Raw genomic sequence first — 18,883 nt, forward strand, 5'->3', positions numbered from 1 at the left:
AAGATTTAATGGTAAATGATAATACATTAAAAAAAAAAGCAGTCAACATTATCTGCATATTAACTGCATCATCTCTGTTCACTCACCTGAAGGCGTCCTATAGTCGTCCTGATCTCTTTTGTGTCTCCTACAGTGACGATGTTAGATTTAAGCATCTGAGTGATGAGAAGAAGCCAGTCGGCCATTTCTGTGGCACGTTTGTTCAAATCAGTGGGGGCCACAGCGTCCGCCGAGTATGGGGCCCGAAGACGGGAGTCCTCACTCGCCAAGCTGGCCATGTGAACAGCCGAGGGCACCGAAGACACTGAACAAGTGCAAAGAAGGGTCAAAGAGAAAAATGCTGTGCAATGCTAAAAGAGCTGGCTGCAAAATTAGAAATGAAAGGAATATTTTCAATATTCTATTGATGTTTTAAAATAGCTTCAAGAAAAGTTTAATAATGAATCAGGATGAATGAGACTTCAAACATGGTTTTCATAATCTTGCTTGCATATAATTGTCCCCACAGCAATGTTCTAGATAAAACAAGTCTCCAGGAAAATGCTAATTTAATCCTAAAACTGCTGGTTTAGAGACACATTGATTACTGTTAATGACTACCAAACATTTCATTAATTTTCTTTGTCTAATTAAAGCCACATCAAACTTTGTTGAGGTCTTTTTCCAACAGCAACAAATCAGTCCCAGACTTCAAAGTAACTGCACCATGTTTGATTGGTAGGATGATGTTCTTTCCTGAATTGCTGAATAAGTTTGCAACCAATGAAACACGCTTTCCAAAAAAGCTTCATTTCTTTCTTTTTTCACATTATTTTCCCAAAAGTCTAAGGGATCAGCAAGACGTCTGTTTGGTAAATAGCATAGTCACTTTTGTCATTATTATTCAGTCATCAGCATTGACCTTAAATAAGTTAACAGACCTGTAGTTTCTGGGTTATTTTGTAACCTCAAGAGATGCTGATGCCTTTTATGCAGCAATTTTGGTAGCAACAGAAAGTTTTACCTTTAGTGCAAGTTTTCTTCATTCATCTTATTGTTGAAGCTCAATAACCTTGCTTTTTTTAACCCTTTCTAGACTGATAGCTGCCAATGATTTTGTTTCTTGCCTTACTTTATTATCATTATTATTTCTTGATTTTGCAGGTCTAAAACTAATGAGTCTGGCGTGTGAGCAGTAAAACTAAACTCAAAAAATGGTTAATCAGATATAATTTATTAAACAGACGAAATCAATTGTGAAATTTTTTTATTTATTTTATTTTTAAAATAATTCCATGTTATCTGATCTTCTGTTTCATTCCAAACAGAAGACCTCATTCCCTTTTGTTTCTTACCAAGCTGTTGGTGCTGGACAACATGTTGCTGATGTGTCCACGGAGAGACGGGAACCTGAAGAGATTCCCTTAAATGGCCATCCAGGGCTTTCCAGTCAGCAGCCAACTGCTCTACTTTACTCTGAAAACGCAAACGGCAAAAAGGCCACAAACGTTAAAATTAATGTTTAAGCACAGAAATTAGAATAAATTACCTCCTGGTAGAACTGAGTTGCTTTAATAGAGCAATATGCTGTAATTAAATTCAATATGTCCTTTATCAAAGCATATTATTATAGAATCAGGGACCTTTTCCTGAGGCGACAGCTGCTGATGTTTCTGCAGTTCGATGGAATGAGCCAATAAGTCCTCCAGGTCCCTCTTCCTGTCTTTCATGGAGACCTCGAGAGCCTGCAAATGAATAAAAACGAAAACTAAAACTGCCGTCTGAACATTCATGCATGCTGCCTCCTGTGACATGAACTTGGAAAAACTACCTGAGCCTGGACAGGATTTAGTCCTCTAGTCACAATTGTCTGGTTTGTGATGATGACCCAGTCCGTCAGCTTGGCCAACCTGTCCTGAAACAGAGTGTGACTCTGCAGGTTTGTCTCCACCTCCCCCACCTTATCCAGCAAGTCATGGGTCACCTGTCAAGAAAAAAAAATATTATAGGCAATATCAGATGAAAGAAAAAAAAAAAAAAAAAGAGTCTGAAGAGTGAATCCAAGTTAAATTGTAACTTCTTTAATTTCACCTTGCTCCACTTGAGATTGATGGCTCTGAGTTTTCCAACATGATGGTCTCTGCTTTGAGGGCTCACACTGGGACTGGCCAGGATCTGGGGAGCGTGTTTGTTTAGCCAACCAAGGCGTTCATTCTGAGCATCCATTTCCACAGCAAGAGCCTACAAAAAAATTAAATAGGGGAACTCATCCTTCATTACAACAAAAACTACAGGTTAAGAAGAAGAAAAAGAAATCTGGAAAATCCAAATGCAATGATGTGCAAGGTAGTTTCAATCACTGCAGCTTTCAGTGTCTCTCTTGGAAAAATGTGTGCCTTGAAAATGTTTGCTCTCCAGAGATAAGAAAAATAAATGAAAGCGGTGTCGCTAGTTCTTTCAAAACTATTTTGCTTAAGAAGAGAAATAGGATCCATCTCGGTTTGTTTTGAGTTAAAGGAAAAATATAAAATGGAAAATGCTAAATAATATAAGTAGACATAGTCACTGTCTTGCACCCTTTGAACCGCTCCACATTTTATCAGCTTTTGACCAAAAACTTTAGTGTATTTTATTGGGGTTTAATGGGATAGACCAAAACAAAGCAGCACAAAATTGTGATGTGGATGTAAGGAATATTAAAAATTTAGCTTCAAGTCAATCAGTTTGGGGGCATTTCTTTCCAACCTTTGCACATGCATAGACATACCTCAAATCTAGTCTGGTCTACAAACACTGTAATTAAATCTTGAATGTTTGCATCATGCACATGCATTTCAAAGTTCTGTCCCAGATTCTCAACTGAATTTAGATTTATGATCCACGTTTGGAAACTCTGCCACATTCTCCAACAGTTTCTCTTTCATAATTGGTCTTTGTTTAGCTCCATCCACCTTCACAGCCACTCATCATTATTTCAAAATAGTTTTGGGTTGCACAGCCACAAAATTGTAAAAAGTCTCCAAGGCATGTGGATGCTTTCTGGAAGTAAATGACCGTACCTTGAGCTCTTTCAGGTTTTCGTCAGTGGCTGAGACTGGCAGGGAGCTGGCAGCGTTTTCCGCCTGCTCCAGCCACACAGCTAGATGCTCATATCTCCTCACCAGGTCTAACAGGGCTGGATCCTCTCCAGTCAGCCTAAAACACACACACACACACACACACACACACACACACACACACACACACACACACACACACACACACACACACACACACACAAGCATGCAGTACATTACTATTTACCCATAATAGGATCTACACTTCCTCCAGGCTGCATGATTTATCAAAAGAAAGAAAAAAATTGAATTTAATTTGTAGTTATAGACTGATTGCCAACAGTGATAGCGTTGACCTAGAAAAGACTGAGACAGTTGCCTCTTAATGAACCCTGAGCATGAAGCTGGATTTTATTGCACATTAAAATCACGATGTTGAGTGATTTGTAAATGTTACTACATCCTGTTTATTTTCCACTGCACCCTTCATACCTGCGCTGTCTGTCTAAGACCTGACGTTTGACGGCTCTCCAGCGCTGCACCAGAGTTTCCAGCTTCTCTTCCAATAGAGGCCCATCTGGAGATGAAAGCTGCCCGATTATCTGCTCCCCAGTGCGAGTCAGTCCAGTAAGGACTGGCTGATGACTGGAAAGTCCTTCTTCCAGCTCCTTAGAAAAGAAACAGACGAAGAGAACGGGGTTTCACTGAAACAGAGTAATCTTATGAAGCTCACACTAAATCCTGAGTTCAAGTACATCTTTCAAAGTAAATCTGTTATCGATATGTTGGCATGATTTGAAGCAAGTTCAGATTTGAGCTGCCAAATCTCCACCTTCCACCTTGACAGATTTAACGATCCAAGATAGACCCATAAAGCAAGGTGAGTGATTGTACAGCGAGTCAGCTGTTAAGATATTTCATTTCCTTTCCTCCTGATCCTCTCTCTCATCGTCTGTAACTGTTAAAATATATAAAGAATCCAGACGGATTGAGCACAGCTCAAGTCCTGCAAATCTCACTGATAAAGGCAGTAGAGGTGGAGGTGCCGCCAGCGACAACGCCACGGCTTTAGAGGATTAAATTTTTAGCAGAAATGAAAATAGCACTTAAGTGATCAAACAAATCCAAATTAAAGGTCCTTTCTCATCTTATTCTTGGCTTTTCTCATTTCTGCTCTGCATAATAAACAGACTTAAAGTGATTTTATAAAGTTCAGGGTGGAATATGGTTTTTCCCTCAGGGAAAGAAATGCAATTATCCCCCGTTTAATATAAAATATCAAGTTGGCTTTATCTCAAACATATCATATCGCCATTCTGGGAATTTAATTGTCCTGCTTTGAACTTATAAACCTGCTCATAGTGCAAAAAGTTTAGATATTATAAAAGCATTCTTTACAAAAAAAATATAAATTTACAAAGGCAATTAAACATTTTGTTTCCTGGATGGAAGAAATTATCCACATTTAAAATATATACAACAAGCTATAAACCTCACAGGGCCCCTCACTGACCTCCTGATGTTGCCGTGCACATCCGAGGTCGAGCTGCCCATCGGGGCCGATGTTTTCGGACAGCAGGATCTCAGTTTCAGTCAGCCATTGACTCATATCCTTCAAGTCACAGTGAAAGCGCCCCCACTCCTCAATGGCACGGTCAAAACTCCTATAAGCCAAAATAAGAGGCAGACATAGCTTTGCCTTGTAATCCTCAGTATTAGGAGCAGCACAACATCAGTAAGAGGGACTCTCGTGGAATTAAAGTCAAAATAGCAGTTTTGTGCAAATTTAAGCCCAAAAGAACAAGAAGAACAAGAAAGAAACTTAAACACAGAAAATTCAGCAAAATTATTCTGGCAATACTCCCAGTTTGCACAATCCATGTTTTTCCCCCAGCTTGCTACAATTAATCTCCAGAAGTTGTCCTTACATTGATTCTGTTCACAAAGTTTCTTTAATCAGCTCATTTATTAGTGTCTCTTAAAACAATGGAACAGAAGCACATAAGTATGTCAATAACATGCTGGTTTCAGCAAATATAATTATTTCATATAGATGTTCCTCACTAAAAAAAAGAAAATACTTGTCAAAGGTTAAATTTAAGTCTTTAGCTGGTGGGAAAAAGTGGGAACTATTTCATTTTCTGATTAATATTTTACGCTTTTCAATTATCACCCCTACATATTTTGTTAGCTTTTCAGGTTTCACAGCTTCCCATGAGTCTGTAAAATTGTTATGCCCTCCAAGAATTAAATCATGTTCACCCATCGGAAAACAGATTTTTTGATTTCTATTAAATTTATTACACTCAAGAAGCCCTGAAACCAACAAAAAGCTCACTGCAGTGTTGAATTATAGACCAGAAGGATGATTACTGAAAAAATAAAATAAAATACAGAAAACCCTGGGCTTTATCACACTGCTCATCTTGCAGCATCTCTTTGAACAGGAGCAGAAGTGATGAGAGAAAGAGAAATTGAGGAAATTAGTTTTTGATGAGCTGTTTTTCAAAAATAAGCTCCATTCTTCTGATTAACGCAGATGCCCAGAGGTTTTGTGAAGGCTTCACTGTTTGCTTGCAATCTGAACATTTTCTCCCTGGCTTACTTGCATCTTTGCACCCACTACACTCTACAAACAAAGTCTGCTTATGTTAAAAATAAATTAGGTTGATGGTGGTCAATGTCACCCACTGTCTGTCTGTTTACTTGTGGGAATGAAAATGTGAATATGCATCAGATTGTTTATTCCCAAGCAACTGCTGCGTTATGAATGAAGGTCAGTGAGTGTGTGCTGGATCGTATTCTGCTATATTTATCTGTGAACAGCTGGTCTTCCAGCTCCCTGCAGATTTCAACAGAAGCCCTGAGACAGCGATTCCCACGCATCTGGAAAATCAACTCCCTTTGATTTTCTTCAATACATCTTCGTCAATATATGAAGTTTAACGTACCCTTTGCGCTGATTGTACATGCGATTGAGGCGGTCCCACTCTGCGTTGAGCTGTGTTAGGTTGTCTCCTATTTGAACCACTTCGTCCGGGGAAGCATCTCGCATCGCTTCAGGCTGTCGCTCATGGATCCCGTGTATCTGCTCGCCCAGATTCTCCAAATTGTCTTTAATAGTCTGGAGCACAAAATACACAAGAATACATGAGGAAACAATGAAAACATCTAGCAAATCCAGTAGATCATCACTCAACACCAGTCAAGTCCAGCTTAAAGTCATCCATGCAGGTGGTTGGGATTTTACGTAACAGACCAACACAAATCTGCTGATGTAGGTGGATGTATTTAGGAATAAAGCCCACCTTCAGTGTGTCCTCCTGACTTGAAAAGTCTTCATAAAGCCCCCCATTAAGCTCCGAGGAATTCAGGAGCAGCTCGTTGTCAGCCATGGCGAGAAGAACTTTGTTAATCTCCAACAGGTAGTCTGAAGGAGTGAGTGTCTGAGCTCTGCTGCGACCTGTTGCAGACATCTCCTGTGTTGGAGAGGAGTAGAAGTAATCAGCATGCTATTGTAATTAGCAGTAAAACAACATCTCGAGGCCACTTTTAATGTGGGCGGTTGCCCAGGGTGGCATAGAAAAAGGGACAGATGAATCTGAATTTTCTCAATGGGGAGTTTGCTCCCTCATTTTGTTAGAATCCAAAGGATAACACTTGTAAAAGAGATGAATTGCTTGATTAGCAAAGCCCAGCTAAAGCTAACTTAATCCAAAAATGCTCTACCGTGCTACCTGGAGATCAAAAGTGTGGTGTGAGATAATGTTCAGCACTTGGTGCACCATCTGCATTTTCCATACTAGAGATGAACTGGGAAAATTTTATTCCATCTTTGGGGTCAGCAGCCACTTTTGAAGATGACTGCTGGCGAAAAGACAGCATAACTCCAACAACCTGGTTTCCACATTTTACTGCAAAAGCAGCAACATTTTGTACCTTGACAACAGTGATTGCCTCAGTCCTGTTGTAAACACATATAGCACATATATCCATGCCACTTACCTCAGCAGTAAACTCTGATGTCTGATCTCCGAAGATGAGGGAAGATGATGACAACTCAGAGATTGTAACCTGCCCATCTTTAAGAAAGTCCTAAAACGGGCAGAAACAAGCAAGATAAACTGTGTGCATACATTTTTAATTAAACGGCAGAATAAATTTTACACGACTAGAACTAAAAGACATGAAGTGTTTATTTGCCTCACCCTGCGGGCAGAATATTGGCTCTGCAACCTGAGCAGCATTACTCTCAACTCTTCCTTCTGAGCCTCGTCTGAAGTTTGCTGCAGCAGCTCTTCTCCTCTTCTCAGCAAGTCCTCAACGTTGGCCTTCTCCTCGTCCATCTGGTGTAGGGAAAACAGAGAAAGGGGTCAAATTATTTAATTTAGTTTTTGTTTTCCTTGGGTTGCTATATTTGTATCCACTTAGACAGGCAAGTGCAAGGTGTAGACTGGAAAACAAACAACTTCCTGAATAGGGCGATGACCTCGTGTCAGATTGGTCAGATTTTATTTTCCCAGCCGGTGTGTTCACGGTCATAAAACTTGATAGCACAGACTGATTCCAAACTTGTTAAACCTTGAAGTTCCCAATCAAAGCTGTCCTCATCAGCTTTACTGTATACAGCCTGAAGTGCAGGTTATTTTTATTGCACATCTCACAAAAATAATAGAGAGAATGACTAAGGTCAACATTCCTTTCCGCTCAAGATCCACAGGAAAACTAGAGAAGCTAAAAAACATCTCCAAACAGACAGAGGGAAATACCTTGTTGCTGTTATAGTGCAGGTTATTAAATCCCTTTGCTTACAAAGATAAAAAAAATTAAATCATTCCTTTTAACCTTGAGTACCTTATCATCATCAAGGATGTTTACTGGGTCCTGCTCCTCATGCAGAGTCCTCAGCTTATCCTGCAGCTCTGCCTGAAGATCCTTTATCTCAGTTGGGAACACGGTCTGAGCAAGCTGAGTCTGACTTTCTTCTCGGCTCTCCTGACTGCGAGTGACCTGATTAAAAAGAACAAAAACAAACCAGAGGGCAAGTCAGTCTGAGCTTCAAACACGGGCGCAATTATCTGACCGCATCCTCAAAAAGAGAAGCCGTGTCGTGTTAAACGCTCCTGCTAATTTCTCGTACGCGTGAAAAAAATTATAAGAAATTAGCCAATGATTCAGATTCAAAACATTTAAAGCCAAGTTGCAATTAAAGACGTATGTACCTCCTGAGGTATCTGTTGATTTACTTCAAAATTTCCTGACTCCAGGCTGGTCATCATCTGCTCATCAGAGGAAAATTAAAAAAATGTTTGAATAAGACAGCTTTTCATTTGAAGTTAAAGTCTTTTAGGAAACATATTTAATGCTCCTATACCTGGGTAGATTTTATGTGTTGGGAAACTTTATCAAAGTTGCAGTTCAACTCTGCCAGCTTGGGCTCAACAACATCTCGACAGGCGGGCCCCCTACTAGTCATGAGGATGACGGCTTGGTCCCTCACGTTGTCCACGCGCAGACTGATCACGTCCAGCTGCTCCAGCATGCTCTGAAAACCAATCAAGAGGCAGCTAGGCATCTTTTTATGATACAATTTAACAGTAAAACATGAAACTGCATTTTTTTTTCAATTTTTCAAATATTGTTTTTAATTAATTAAGTTCATTTTAATTGCGTCACACTAACACTGTAAATACATTGACGGGTATTATTTGGGGACTTAAAGAAAAATCTGAATCTGCTAAAATCTCTAGTGACGAATCAGAGCTTGATAAAACTGGCAGATTGGAAAATTAGCAAGATTTCTGCAGTAACGGTGATTGATTTTAATAAAGCGCACAAAGCCCACAGAGCTAATAAGTTTAAATAAACAGTTTTAAATCTTATGCTTTTAAAGAAATAAATCTGCTATTTTAAATGACTATGACTTTACAATAATCAGAATTTTAGTAAAAAAAAAAAGATGGGAAATCAACTTTTTCACGTGTGTTTGACATGTTGTGCACCATTTCTACACGTCAGGATTATTGTACGTCACTTGTACTGGTGCGTCGTAATTAAATTGCAATTATCATCTTTTGCTTTTTACCGTCAGCACTTTTCCTCTCTCAGCTGGAGGCATCCGCTCGGCCTCGTCCAGGTGGATCTGGGTCTGGTAGAGCCAGGTGCTTATGTGAGCCAAGTTCTCATCGAAGATCTCCACCTCATTCTGGTGACTCTGCACACACACACACAGACAGACACAAAACAACTCGCTTGGATGTTGTTTACAAATTGAAACCTTGCTTACACAAAAAGATGTTTAGTAATGTAGTGACATTTAGCATCCAATAGTTTTATTAATTTGTAATCCATTTGAATCCATTTTCATTTCTTTTCCTACATGGCATACTGAAGAATTTTTTTGTTCTGGTTGCAAAATTTTCATGAATAATAATCTATTGCATCTTGACATAAAAAAAACTGCATTAAAATCAATCTAAACTTTGATATTGAATACATTATGTTATACATAAGTTATAAAATCACAAACATTCTCTTCATTTAAAAGTTTCTTTTTTCTGTTCTGCTTAACTGATGGTGAGAAAACCTGAAGCATGTTGTTATACAACATTAATCAAGTCGAATATTCTGCTTACTCTGACAACCATAAGTAAATAAAGATATGCTGCGTGTTATTTATTTATTCCCGTTTTATGCAACATTTGCTCTAACCAGAACTGCACTCAGCCAGTCTTCGGTCCAGGTGCGAACTTGGTCCCAGGCTTCGTTCAGACCGCAGAGTTTGCCCTCCAGCTGAGCCTCGCTACCCTCCACCAGCGTCTGCAGACCCGCGCCGATCTCCGTCAGGGTGGAAAGCTCTGCCTTCCGAAGCTCCGACTCCTTCAGCAGGTTCTGGTTGAACGGCACATTGACGGTGTTAATATAATAGACAGCTCAGATGAAAACAGTAACAGTTAAACAATCTGACTTTAACATCCCAAAATAAACCAGAAAATAAGAATTGGTAGAAAAATGTGTAGATAAGCTGCATAACTTGAAAAAAGAAAAACTGGGAAACTAGAAGGAGAAACGAAGCATGACTCTGGTTTAAACAGTTTTTGTGCACCATCTTCTGGTGAGACAGATATCTACTTGTGTGGTTTGTTTTTTGCTTTACGCATGCTTAGAAAATACTTCACACCTTGAAATAAATGTGATCACAAAGCTTATAAAAAGTCTAGGGTAATGTAAGCCTTTCATAAACGCTTACTAACATTAGCCCATCTAATCTCGTCCTCGATGTCAGCTGGCATGTCTCCACAGCTGTTCTTCTGCTGGAGCTGAGCTTCATTAGTGCTCAGCCACTCCTGCAGGGCAGCACTCTCTTTCTGAAACTTCTGAGACAGAGACAGGGCTTTTTCCAGGTCCTGTTTGCCCTCTGTTACCTGTGAAGACAAGGAGAGGGCGACATGAACCATCTCCAGGGTTACAACATGTTTTCCATTAAGCTCCAGACATTTTCGGACTAAACCATTTCAGGGTTCACAGTCCTTCATGTTGCTCCCAAATATAAAATATATAAAAAGTCACCATGAATTTATGGAAGACATTTCCACAGTGGGAAATGTGTGGGTTGAATACTCTAAAAAAAAAACAACCCAGAAACTAGATGGAAAGAAGGCTCAAAAATCTAATTTCACACATTTTAAGATTTTACAGAAACCATGAATGTCACCAAATCTTAATTTCATTGCTTTTTGCTCCAAACAAGATGTCCTTAAATCACCTGAGCCCCCAGGTCATTGTAGAGCAGCTTTAGACCAGTAAGCTGTTCGTCCATGGCTTTGGGATTTTCTGTCTGCTGTTTCTGCACAATCTGACGACCTGTTTTTATCACCGTCTCCACCTCCAGCTTCACCTCGCTCAGCAACTTATACAGTTTCTATGAAGCAGAAAAAAGCAAACAGCATATTTTTATTAAGAATGAAGTACCTGCAGGTAAGGTCACACACTCATGAAGCGCATGAAAGTCATATTCATTTTGTACTTGCAATAATTTATTTGAGCCATTCTTTTTCCTTTGTTGTCTGATAGAATAACAAACAAATTAAATAACTTAAAACAGAAATTAGGTGCAGAAATCTCTATTTAATGTGGATTTTTTGTGATCCACATCAGGTCAAAATTCTACATACATGTTCAAATATATAGATACACTTAAATATTTAATAATATGCATTGCAATTACTTTAACATTTGCTATATGTTCAAAATGAGTACAAAACACAACTTTCTAGGAAAAAAAAACTAAACAGCTGAACTACAGTGCTTACAAAGAAAACTCAAATTCCTCACCATGCAACCACTGAGGTGGGACTGGATTATTTCAGGTTCCACATCTTTAACATCCAGAATATGTAGCTCAGCTTTAGCACCGTCCAGAACTCGCTTACAGTCCAACATGCGCTGCTCAAAATTGGCCGGCTTCTGGAACAGCTGGTACTTCGTGGAGATCTCTCTCAGTTTCCTCTGCAGTCATCAAAGCAAAAGTCAGCAAAGTTACACATTTCTTTTTTATTTTATCACCATAAACATTAAAAAAATCAAAATAAAGAAATAGCTTTTGACTTAACATTGTACACTGAAATAACAGAAGGTAACAAAAGGAACAGTTACCAACATCGTCCAGTAGGAGTCAGTGTTACCTGCAGCTGGTCCAGCATGGTGGCACCACGGGCCGATTTTCCCTCAGCGGTGGGAGGAGGCAAGTTGGTCACATTCCTTCGCTTCATCTCTTCTACCGTGACCTCAAGAGCGGCAATCTCTGCACCGATGGTCTGCAGGAAGAGCAACAACTAAGCAGGTGCGTAACGTATGCAAGTTTCTAGTAACGACACATCCCCTAATTTGATTTATTTATTTTGCAAGTCTTAGTGGTTAACTCTTAGAAAAGACAAAAATGAAACTGATGGATTATTAGACAAAGAAGGGAGGAATGTCAGACATGGGGGAAAAATGAATAAAAAACAAAAAACAAAAGACAGAAGAGCAGGAATGACAAGGAAGAAAAAGAAGAACAGACAATGATGAAAAAATGAAGGAGGGGAGGAAAGCAGGAAAAGAACAAACAAAAAAGAAATGGAAAGTAAGAGAACAGAAACAATCAGGGACATGAGGACTGAAGCAACAGCTTGAGAAAGAAGGAAGGAAGAAACATAAGAGGAAAGAAAGTGAAACACGTAAAGAAATTAAGGAAAGAAACAACAAGGGGGAAAGTGGGTGGGGATGACGTGAGGAAGTATACTCGGAAGGAAAGGACGAAAGGAAAGAGGCAAGAAAGAACAGCATGTAGAAAATGAAATGAGGAAAAAAGTCTGAAAATGCTCCTTTTATTTGATTCTCTTTTGATTTCCACAATTATCCTGGCCCGGAAATTTCTCTTAATCAAATTCCAGACTTTTGTACTCTGGGAACGTGGATCTTAACTCCTTGAGCCTATAAACAGACGTGGGATCTCTAAGCCAACTAATTTCCAAGAGTTTATAACATGCAGCCACTATACCTGTGCCTCCAGGGGGAGCTGAAACGCGTCTACGCGATCAGTGAGGTAGGACGTTAGTGTGTGATCCAGCTGGTTCAGGGACTCCTGCAGTGTTTGGACCGCCTGTTCGTTCTCCTTTAGTGTCTGCAGCTGCTGCTCCAGGCCAATCTGCCGGTTCACTGCCTAAATAATGACACAAACAGCAGGTCAGGGTTTTAAAATCCATCTATCAGAACCTTTAATTTAATTTACTCAGATCCACCCAGAGCATGTGCAAATTACCTCCAAAGAAGTTAAATTAACAGGTTGGTATCATTAATGATTATACTCAGCTACTTGCAAAATACGTAAAAAAACATGCATATCCAATTAAAAATGTGAATAATCAAAGCTTCAATTATACTGAAACAGAGCGATAAAAGTGAGTTAAATACGAATTTTAAAAATGTAAAACATTCAAAAGAGAGTGGCAAAGTTATGGAGCAAACCTGAAATACTTCACATTTTAAGATTTGTTTTAGTTGTAAATAATTGAAACAATGCAGCCTGGAAGGTTCATATAAGTTTTTTGAAAACATGGATGCATGAGAGATTATGGCGATGTTTTAAAAACAGCAGCTCCTGCCACTGATTACTCAGAGTTGTGAGACTCTGTGCATAAATAACACAGCACAGATACAATCTCCCACCAGGAAAGCAGGAACATCGTCACTGTGTGGCGCTCCAGAGCCGCAGGGATAGTTAGTTAGTGTTTGTTAGTTGCTCTGGTAAAAGCTTCTGGAGAGTTCATGTTTTCATGTTTTCACACTTTTATCCCTACAGATAGGCTGGTGAGAGAAGTTTTTTTGTTATGGTAAATAATATGGTTTATAAAGTTTTGAGGCAACATTTGTTGTAAATTGAAACTATATAAATAATTTGAATTCAACTGCTTCTCTCTTGTGTATTTTTTAAATTTAGTTTTAACTGTTAGGCTTAATAAACAAAAAATAACAAAAATGAATTTACAAATGGTCAGATAATGGAGTGAAGAAGAATAAAAAAACAACTGGTTATGTGTACTGATAAGAGGATACTTCTATGAATGCATATAAGCTATTAAAGAAGCGTGAATTATGTCAGTATTAAAATTTTTATTTTATTTTTTTTAATTGGTCCCAAGTAATATTAAATTTTTTTTTAAATAGAATCTTTACATCATTATCCAAATTAATAAAAAATAAATGTCTAAGATATCACTCTGTACAATGGAGTACAATACAATGCGAGTTTCCATTTTTGAATTTAATTACTCAAATAAATTAAGTTTTGCAGGATATTTCCTGATATCCAATTACATATTGCGCATATAACACTTCTATGCATGAGTAGACATGTTTCTGGATAAGTCTTTCTATACATACGACTGCAAAGCTGACCAAAAATAAAAGAATCTAAACAAGTTACCAGAAAATAAAACATCAACACTGATGCACAAAGACAGAGAAAAGTCCCAACCTGATGGTTGAGTTGGTCGTAGCGGGAGTTGAAGGCCTCAAGCTTTTCGCTGATTAGTTCATCAAGTATGCCCCCGTCTATCAGTGTCTGACCCAGCTCTCTGATCTGCGTCCGGTTGTCTCCGGGGTGGCGCAGCACGCCCTCCAAAGACTGTTGGGTAGTTGGAGAGGCAGAAGAAAATCCGCACATACACATTTAATCATGAAGACAAACTGCAGAAGTTCCTTTATGGTTCCAAAAATGTGAAAAAGAAACCAAAATGTCACGGAAAAAACAGACCTAAGCTTGTCGCTGATCATTTAGGAACACCAAAAAGACAGATGAAATCCAGGGACAGATGGAAAAGGAACAATAAAAGCAAAAGAGAAACAGATAAAGAAGCAAAAAGTACTGGGTCGGGGGTGTCAGAAGCAAAAAAAAAAAAGACACGAGCAACAGAGGGAGCTTCTTGAATGACGACACATATTTGGATCCAACATTGTTTATGTAGGTTCATTAAATGTGCTTTTCCTTCCCGGAGGTAACGGGCAGAGTGACAGCCCCCTCCCACTGGATGGGGACGGTCTAATTAAAAAACTCAAGAGTTCAACAGGCACAGAGAAACGGCAGGAAAGGCAAGCAGGAGAGTTGTAGGGAGGAGAGAAAGAAAGTAAGGACAAAAATTAGCCTTAAACATTTGATGAGAAGGGCATGGACAAGAAGGGGAAACATTGACTTCAAGGGTCTTCAATTTATTTCATCACAATGTGATGCTACAGAAGCAGTGCGGTGATGAAAGTGATTTTGACAGACAGGCTCCAGGCGGTTTACAGATATAGCAGCAGAGCAAGTCAAAGCAAAAGAAATTTGGAAGGCAAATCAAAGACAAACGAGGTTATTAATGCTTAATTTTGCCTATTATGAAATTATTTGTCCCCGAAAGGCAACCTTTTATACAATATTAATATTAGGCTTAAAATAATTTAGTTTAGCTACATTTTACCGAGGCTAAATTCTAAGATAATATACACAATTTCATTACTTTAGTTTCAATTATTAATAAAAAAAATAAATCCAACATTTACAGAAGAATTACAGTTTTTTTAGAGAAATAAAAAGTTTAATTATTTTTGTGAATTAGCATAAAAGCTAGTTTAAACGAGAATTGTTGCTAAATAAATTCTGGTGATAACTTTGTGTTTTCAATCGAAGAAGATGAGCCGAACCGCTCGCTCGTTCTCCCTCTCAGATCTCAGGCAGCTTTTATCTACTTCCAGAGACTCTCAAAGAAGCTGCTCTTCTTTTCTGCTGAGATTTATCTGCAACTGAAATTGGCAGAGCTCAGAGGCTGCACTAAACAATCCATTCATCAAATAGTCTGAAGTTAAAAGATTAAAGACGCCTGCCAATCTTCTCGAGCATCGATGTTATATTTTATAGCCCACAAGTTCCTCTTGTGGTTGGATCAAAACACACTGAAAACTTCACCACATATATATAAATTCCCATAATCCTCACTGAAATTAAATATTTACATAAAGCATAGCAAAGCAACATTGGTTGACCTTATTTTTAAAAGCTGATAAGCCATAAAGAAAATAATAAATTCAAGTTAGTGAGTTTAATTTAACAAACTAATGAATTAAGTTGTAAAAGTAAAGTTTTTAAACACGACACTTCTGCATTCAGGAAAATGAAAATTACATGCAAAAACATTCAGGTCTAATTAAATTATCATGAATTCCATATTTATGAAGTAGATGTTTTTACACAATTAGTGAGGATGTCCATTATATCCATTTGTTAGAATTTATTTTCTCATAGCAAAGCCCAGAGCCATGCAGTATTCATTTTTTAAATGAATTTACCATGTTAGTTGGATGTTCTGCGATTACATAAATGATTTACTAAGTGAAATTAAAAAAAAGGGTGTCTACCCTGGTTATTTTGCACACGAGCATCCTTTAATCTAATTGAGTAAATTCTGGAGAAATTCAACGAGACGACATAATTGAGCGCTTGTGTACCTCCAGAGCTTCAGTGACCTTCTCGGTGCTCTCCGGTATGTTCTCAGTAGCTTGAAGTTTCTCCTCTACAGTGTTGAGCCAGCCCTGCTCCATGTCCAGGTACTGAAGCAGCTCCATCCAACAAGACCAGACCTCCTGCAAAGTGCATGCATGATCAAATAACGGGAAAAATAAATAAAAGCAAAATCAAATGACTCACGATTCAACTACACATGAAATCCAACGCAGACGATCAAAAACGCTGCGTTAAACTCAGAGATTATCGCTAAAAAAAATCCTCCACCGTCAGCCTCATCTTCAAGCTTTTCTTGTCCCTTGCATGTAAATTAAGGAAATAAAGCCAAAGCAATGACTAATCGCATAAAACTATGTGTCATTCCAATACTGAGCTAACCAACATTAAATTAGGCCACTGTTGCATAAATAATTGAGATTTAGCCGTTTTAAAAATGAAAATTTTTGGACTGAAGCAAAGCTTTTAGTCACAAATTCATAAATAATGATGCTAGTGTGGTCTCATGTTTCTAACATGCAACTTTTGGTTTACTTTATAGACTCAGAAGGTCGTTCCAATCATTCAAAAATTACCTCCAGTGTGTGACATTTGCTCTTGAGGCGGTCACAGAGTTTGTGGTAATTGGCTAGCACTCCATCCAACTCGGAGGTCAGCTCCTGTCCGGAGCCTCCAGCGGGGTGCGATGTTCGGGACACCAGCAGGTTGATGCTGTCCTTCAGGATTTTCACTTTCACTTCCTTCTGTAGCACATCCTCTTTAGCACGCTTTAATTAAAGATTTCATGTAAATATGTAGATTCAAAAGCTGAAACATGTTCACGATAAACACAAGTTTAATGTTTTCCTGACATTTTTTTCCACCCGTACCTTCATCTCCTCCAGTGACACCTCCAAGTCCTCAGGACTTTTATACTCAAAGTCTCTCATTAGAAACTCTTCGTCAACCTGGGCCATCCACTCCTGCATCTCTGCCAGGTCTTTCTTCAGGTTCAGTTGCTTTTCCTGGTTCTCAGCCACATGCTCCTGATGATTCAAGAGCTGCACGGGAACATATTGGACAGATTTTCAAAATAAATAAAAATGTTTACTAAACACATTTAAACTATGCATCACAATTAATGCATTTGAATTGCCCTCAAATTTTTACTTAGGTTCTGCTTCCAATCCTCAGGGCTTTTTTTCCCCATTTCATTTTTTTCCCCAATTACGTTTTTCCTGCCACTTAACTTTCCATTATTTGCTTGCGTACAGCACTCCGTTAATTACCTAATATGGTTTACCCTTCATGTGGGGGTTTGTCACCGATTATCTGCTGAACAACCTTCAAGTCTCAGCTGAGAATTGATTGTCTAGTTTTAGACTAATAGACATTAGTCAAAAACTAATGTCTATTAGTTTTAGACATAAAACTAATAGACATTAGTTTATGTAAGCCTTAATGATCAAAATTTTTATTTGAACTGCATTTTTAGTCAAATTATATTTTTAAATTACCATTTTAAAACAGCTGACAATCTACACACAGAAGGAAATGAATACTGGAAAGAAAAACATTTAATAAATTTTTTTTTTTTTAAACGTAAATTTTTAAACTGAAATTCACTGCTTTCGTCACCTGTTTACTGAGTGTGGCCCATCTTTCTCGACAATGGTCCAACTTATCCTGCCCCCACTGGGCCAGTCCTGGGACTGCAGTTGCCTGCACAGCTTTTACATTTTCTTCCATCTGCATTAATGAACGTTCCATGAGCTCCATCTCAGTAACATACTCCTAGTACAGAAAAGAAAGAAAAAAAGTTTCAATTTAAAAATGTAAATAAATGTAGAATAAATATGCTGAGTTTAAAAAATGTTCAGTGTCTCCATTTCTTTTTTTTTAAATATACCTTGCACTGATTAAGTTCTGCCTGCAGATTCTCAGCATCGCCCATCCCTGTGGCGTCCCTCGACAGCAGCTCCTGAACTGCATCCAGCCAGCGCTCCACTTGTTCCAAACGCACCTAAAAACAACAAGTAGACAAACTTTGACATCAAGAAACACTGAGCAAAATTACTGGGGTAACTAGAGCTAACCTACCTGATTGTCTTTCATGCTGCCCAGAATGCACTGCAGCAACCCGTGCTCCTCACGGGCTTTTGAAGAGAGCTGGCTCCATTTTTGTAGTTCAGCTGGATCAGTGGCTTGTTGTTTTTGTTCAATCTCCAAACACAGGCCCTGTGGTCAGCAAAAGGTCAGGCTCAACAAAGCCGCGTGAACGCTACACTGCCTCTTGAAAACTTCTGAAATCATTTCTAAAACCAGACATTTGTAGCTTTGACAAAGTTTTTACAGCTGTTTTTACGTAACATTTCAAACCTTTCCGGAAAGAAAGGGGAAAAGGAGGAAGAGAAGGAGGAAGTACAGGAAGGACAACATGAGGCCCAGAATGGAAGAACGAAGATTCCGTAAGTAAGAACATGTAACCCGTATAGTAAAGACATGAGAAGTTTAAGATAATAAATAGTAAGAATAAGTTCATTTATTCTATCCTTTTATTTCAATTAACATTTTAAAGTTCATATAAAGTTATTAATAATGTGTTTACATTGTTTAAAATAAGTTATCTTTACTTTGTGGGGAATTGCCAGCGAAAATTGTATTTTCCTACGGGAGTACGGTCTGTGAAGGTAGCACAGGTGTGAGGGAGAAAAAAGAAAAGAAAGAACAAGAGAAGAAGAGTTGGGTTGAGCGTGAGAGTTTGGTTCGGCATGAGAGGAGATAGCGGAGAAGGAGCAGTTAGCTGGTTTCAATGTGAGTAACCACAAACTTG

The 18,883-nt window shown here is 38.6% G+C and overlaps 1 protein-coding gene across 9 annotated transcripts in view; it reads right to left on the reverse strand.

The window, feature by feature from the left end:
* Positions 1-18,883, reverse strand: part of utrn (utrophin) — a 184,102-nt gene that overhangs the window by 124,392 nt on the left and 40,827 nt on the right. For 8 of the 9 annotated variants that reach the window (XM_008397714.2, XM_008397715.2, XM_008397710.2 and 5 more), the window contains 29 exons: positions 18,151-18,288; positions 17,960-18,073; positions 17,689-17,844; positions 16,941-17,111; positions 16,647-16,838; positions 16,059-16,193; positions 14,053-14,202; positions 12,577-12,738; positions 11,720-11,851; positions 11,370-11,543; positions 10,801-10,956; positions 10,289-10,459; positions 9,747-9,926; positions 9,121-9,249; positions 8,410-8,580; positions 8,258-8,314; positions 7,890-8,045; positions 7,244-7,381; positions 7,041-7,130; positions 6,344-6,514; positions 5,987-6,159; positions 4,549-4,699; positions 3,528-3,703; positions 3,039-3,174; positions 2,071-2,220; positions 1,811-1,963; positions 1,623-1,724; positions 1,335-1,455; positions 87-304 (listed from right to left, as the gene is read on the reverse strand). In XM_008397714.2, coding sequence (XP_008395936.1) covers positions 87-304; positions 1,335-1,455; positions 1,623-1,724; positions 1,811-1,963; positions 2,071-2,220; positions 3,039-3,174; positions 3,528-3,703; positions 4,549-4,699; positions 5,987-6,159; positions 6,344-6,514; positions 7,041-7,130; positions 7,244-7,381; positions 7,890-8,045; positions 8,258-8,314; positions 8,410-8,580; positions 9,121-9,249; positions 9,747-9,926; positions 10,289-10,459; positions 10,801-10,956; positions 11,370-11,543; positions 11,720-11,851; positions 12,577-12,738; positions 14,053-14,202; positions 16,059-16,193; positions 16,647-16,838; positions 16,941-17,111; positions 17,689-17,844; positions 17,960-18,073; positions 18,151-18,288 — 4,323 coding nt within the window. The remainder of the gene's footprint in view (positions 1-86; positions 305-1,334; positions 1,456-1,622; positions 1,725-1,810; positions 1,964-2,070; positions 2,221-3,038; positions 3,175-3,527; positions 3,704-4,548; positions 4,700-5,986; positions 6,160-6,343; positions 6,515-7,040; positions 7,131-7,243; positions 7,382-7,889; positions 8,046-8,257; positions 8,315-8,409; positions 8,581-9,120; positions 9,250-9,746; positions 9,927-10,288; positions 10,460-10,800; positions 10,957-11,369; positions 11,544-11,719; positions 11,852-12,576; positions 12,739-14,052; positions 14,203-16,058; positions 16,194-16,646; positions 16,839-16,940; positions 17,112-17,688; positions 17,845-17,959; positions 18,074-18,150; positions 18,289-18,883) is intronic. The other variant, XM_008397707.2, reaches the window with a different exon arrangement.

This window comes from Poecilia reticulata, linkage group LG21 (genome assembly GCF_000633615.1).
Source record: "Poecilia reticulata strain Guanapo linkage group LG21, Guppy_female_1.0+MT, whole genome shotgun sequence".
Taxonomy (NCBI): domain Eukaryota; kingdom Metazoa; phylum Chordata; class Actinopteri; order Cyprinodontiformes; family Poeciliidae; genus Poecilia; species Poecilia reticulata.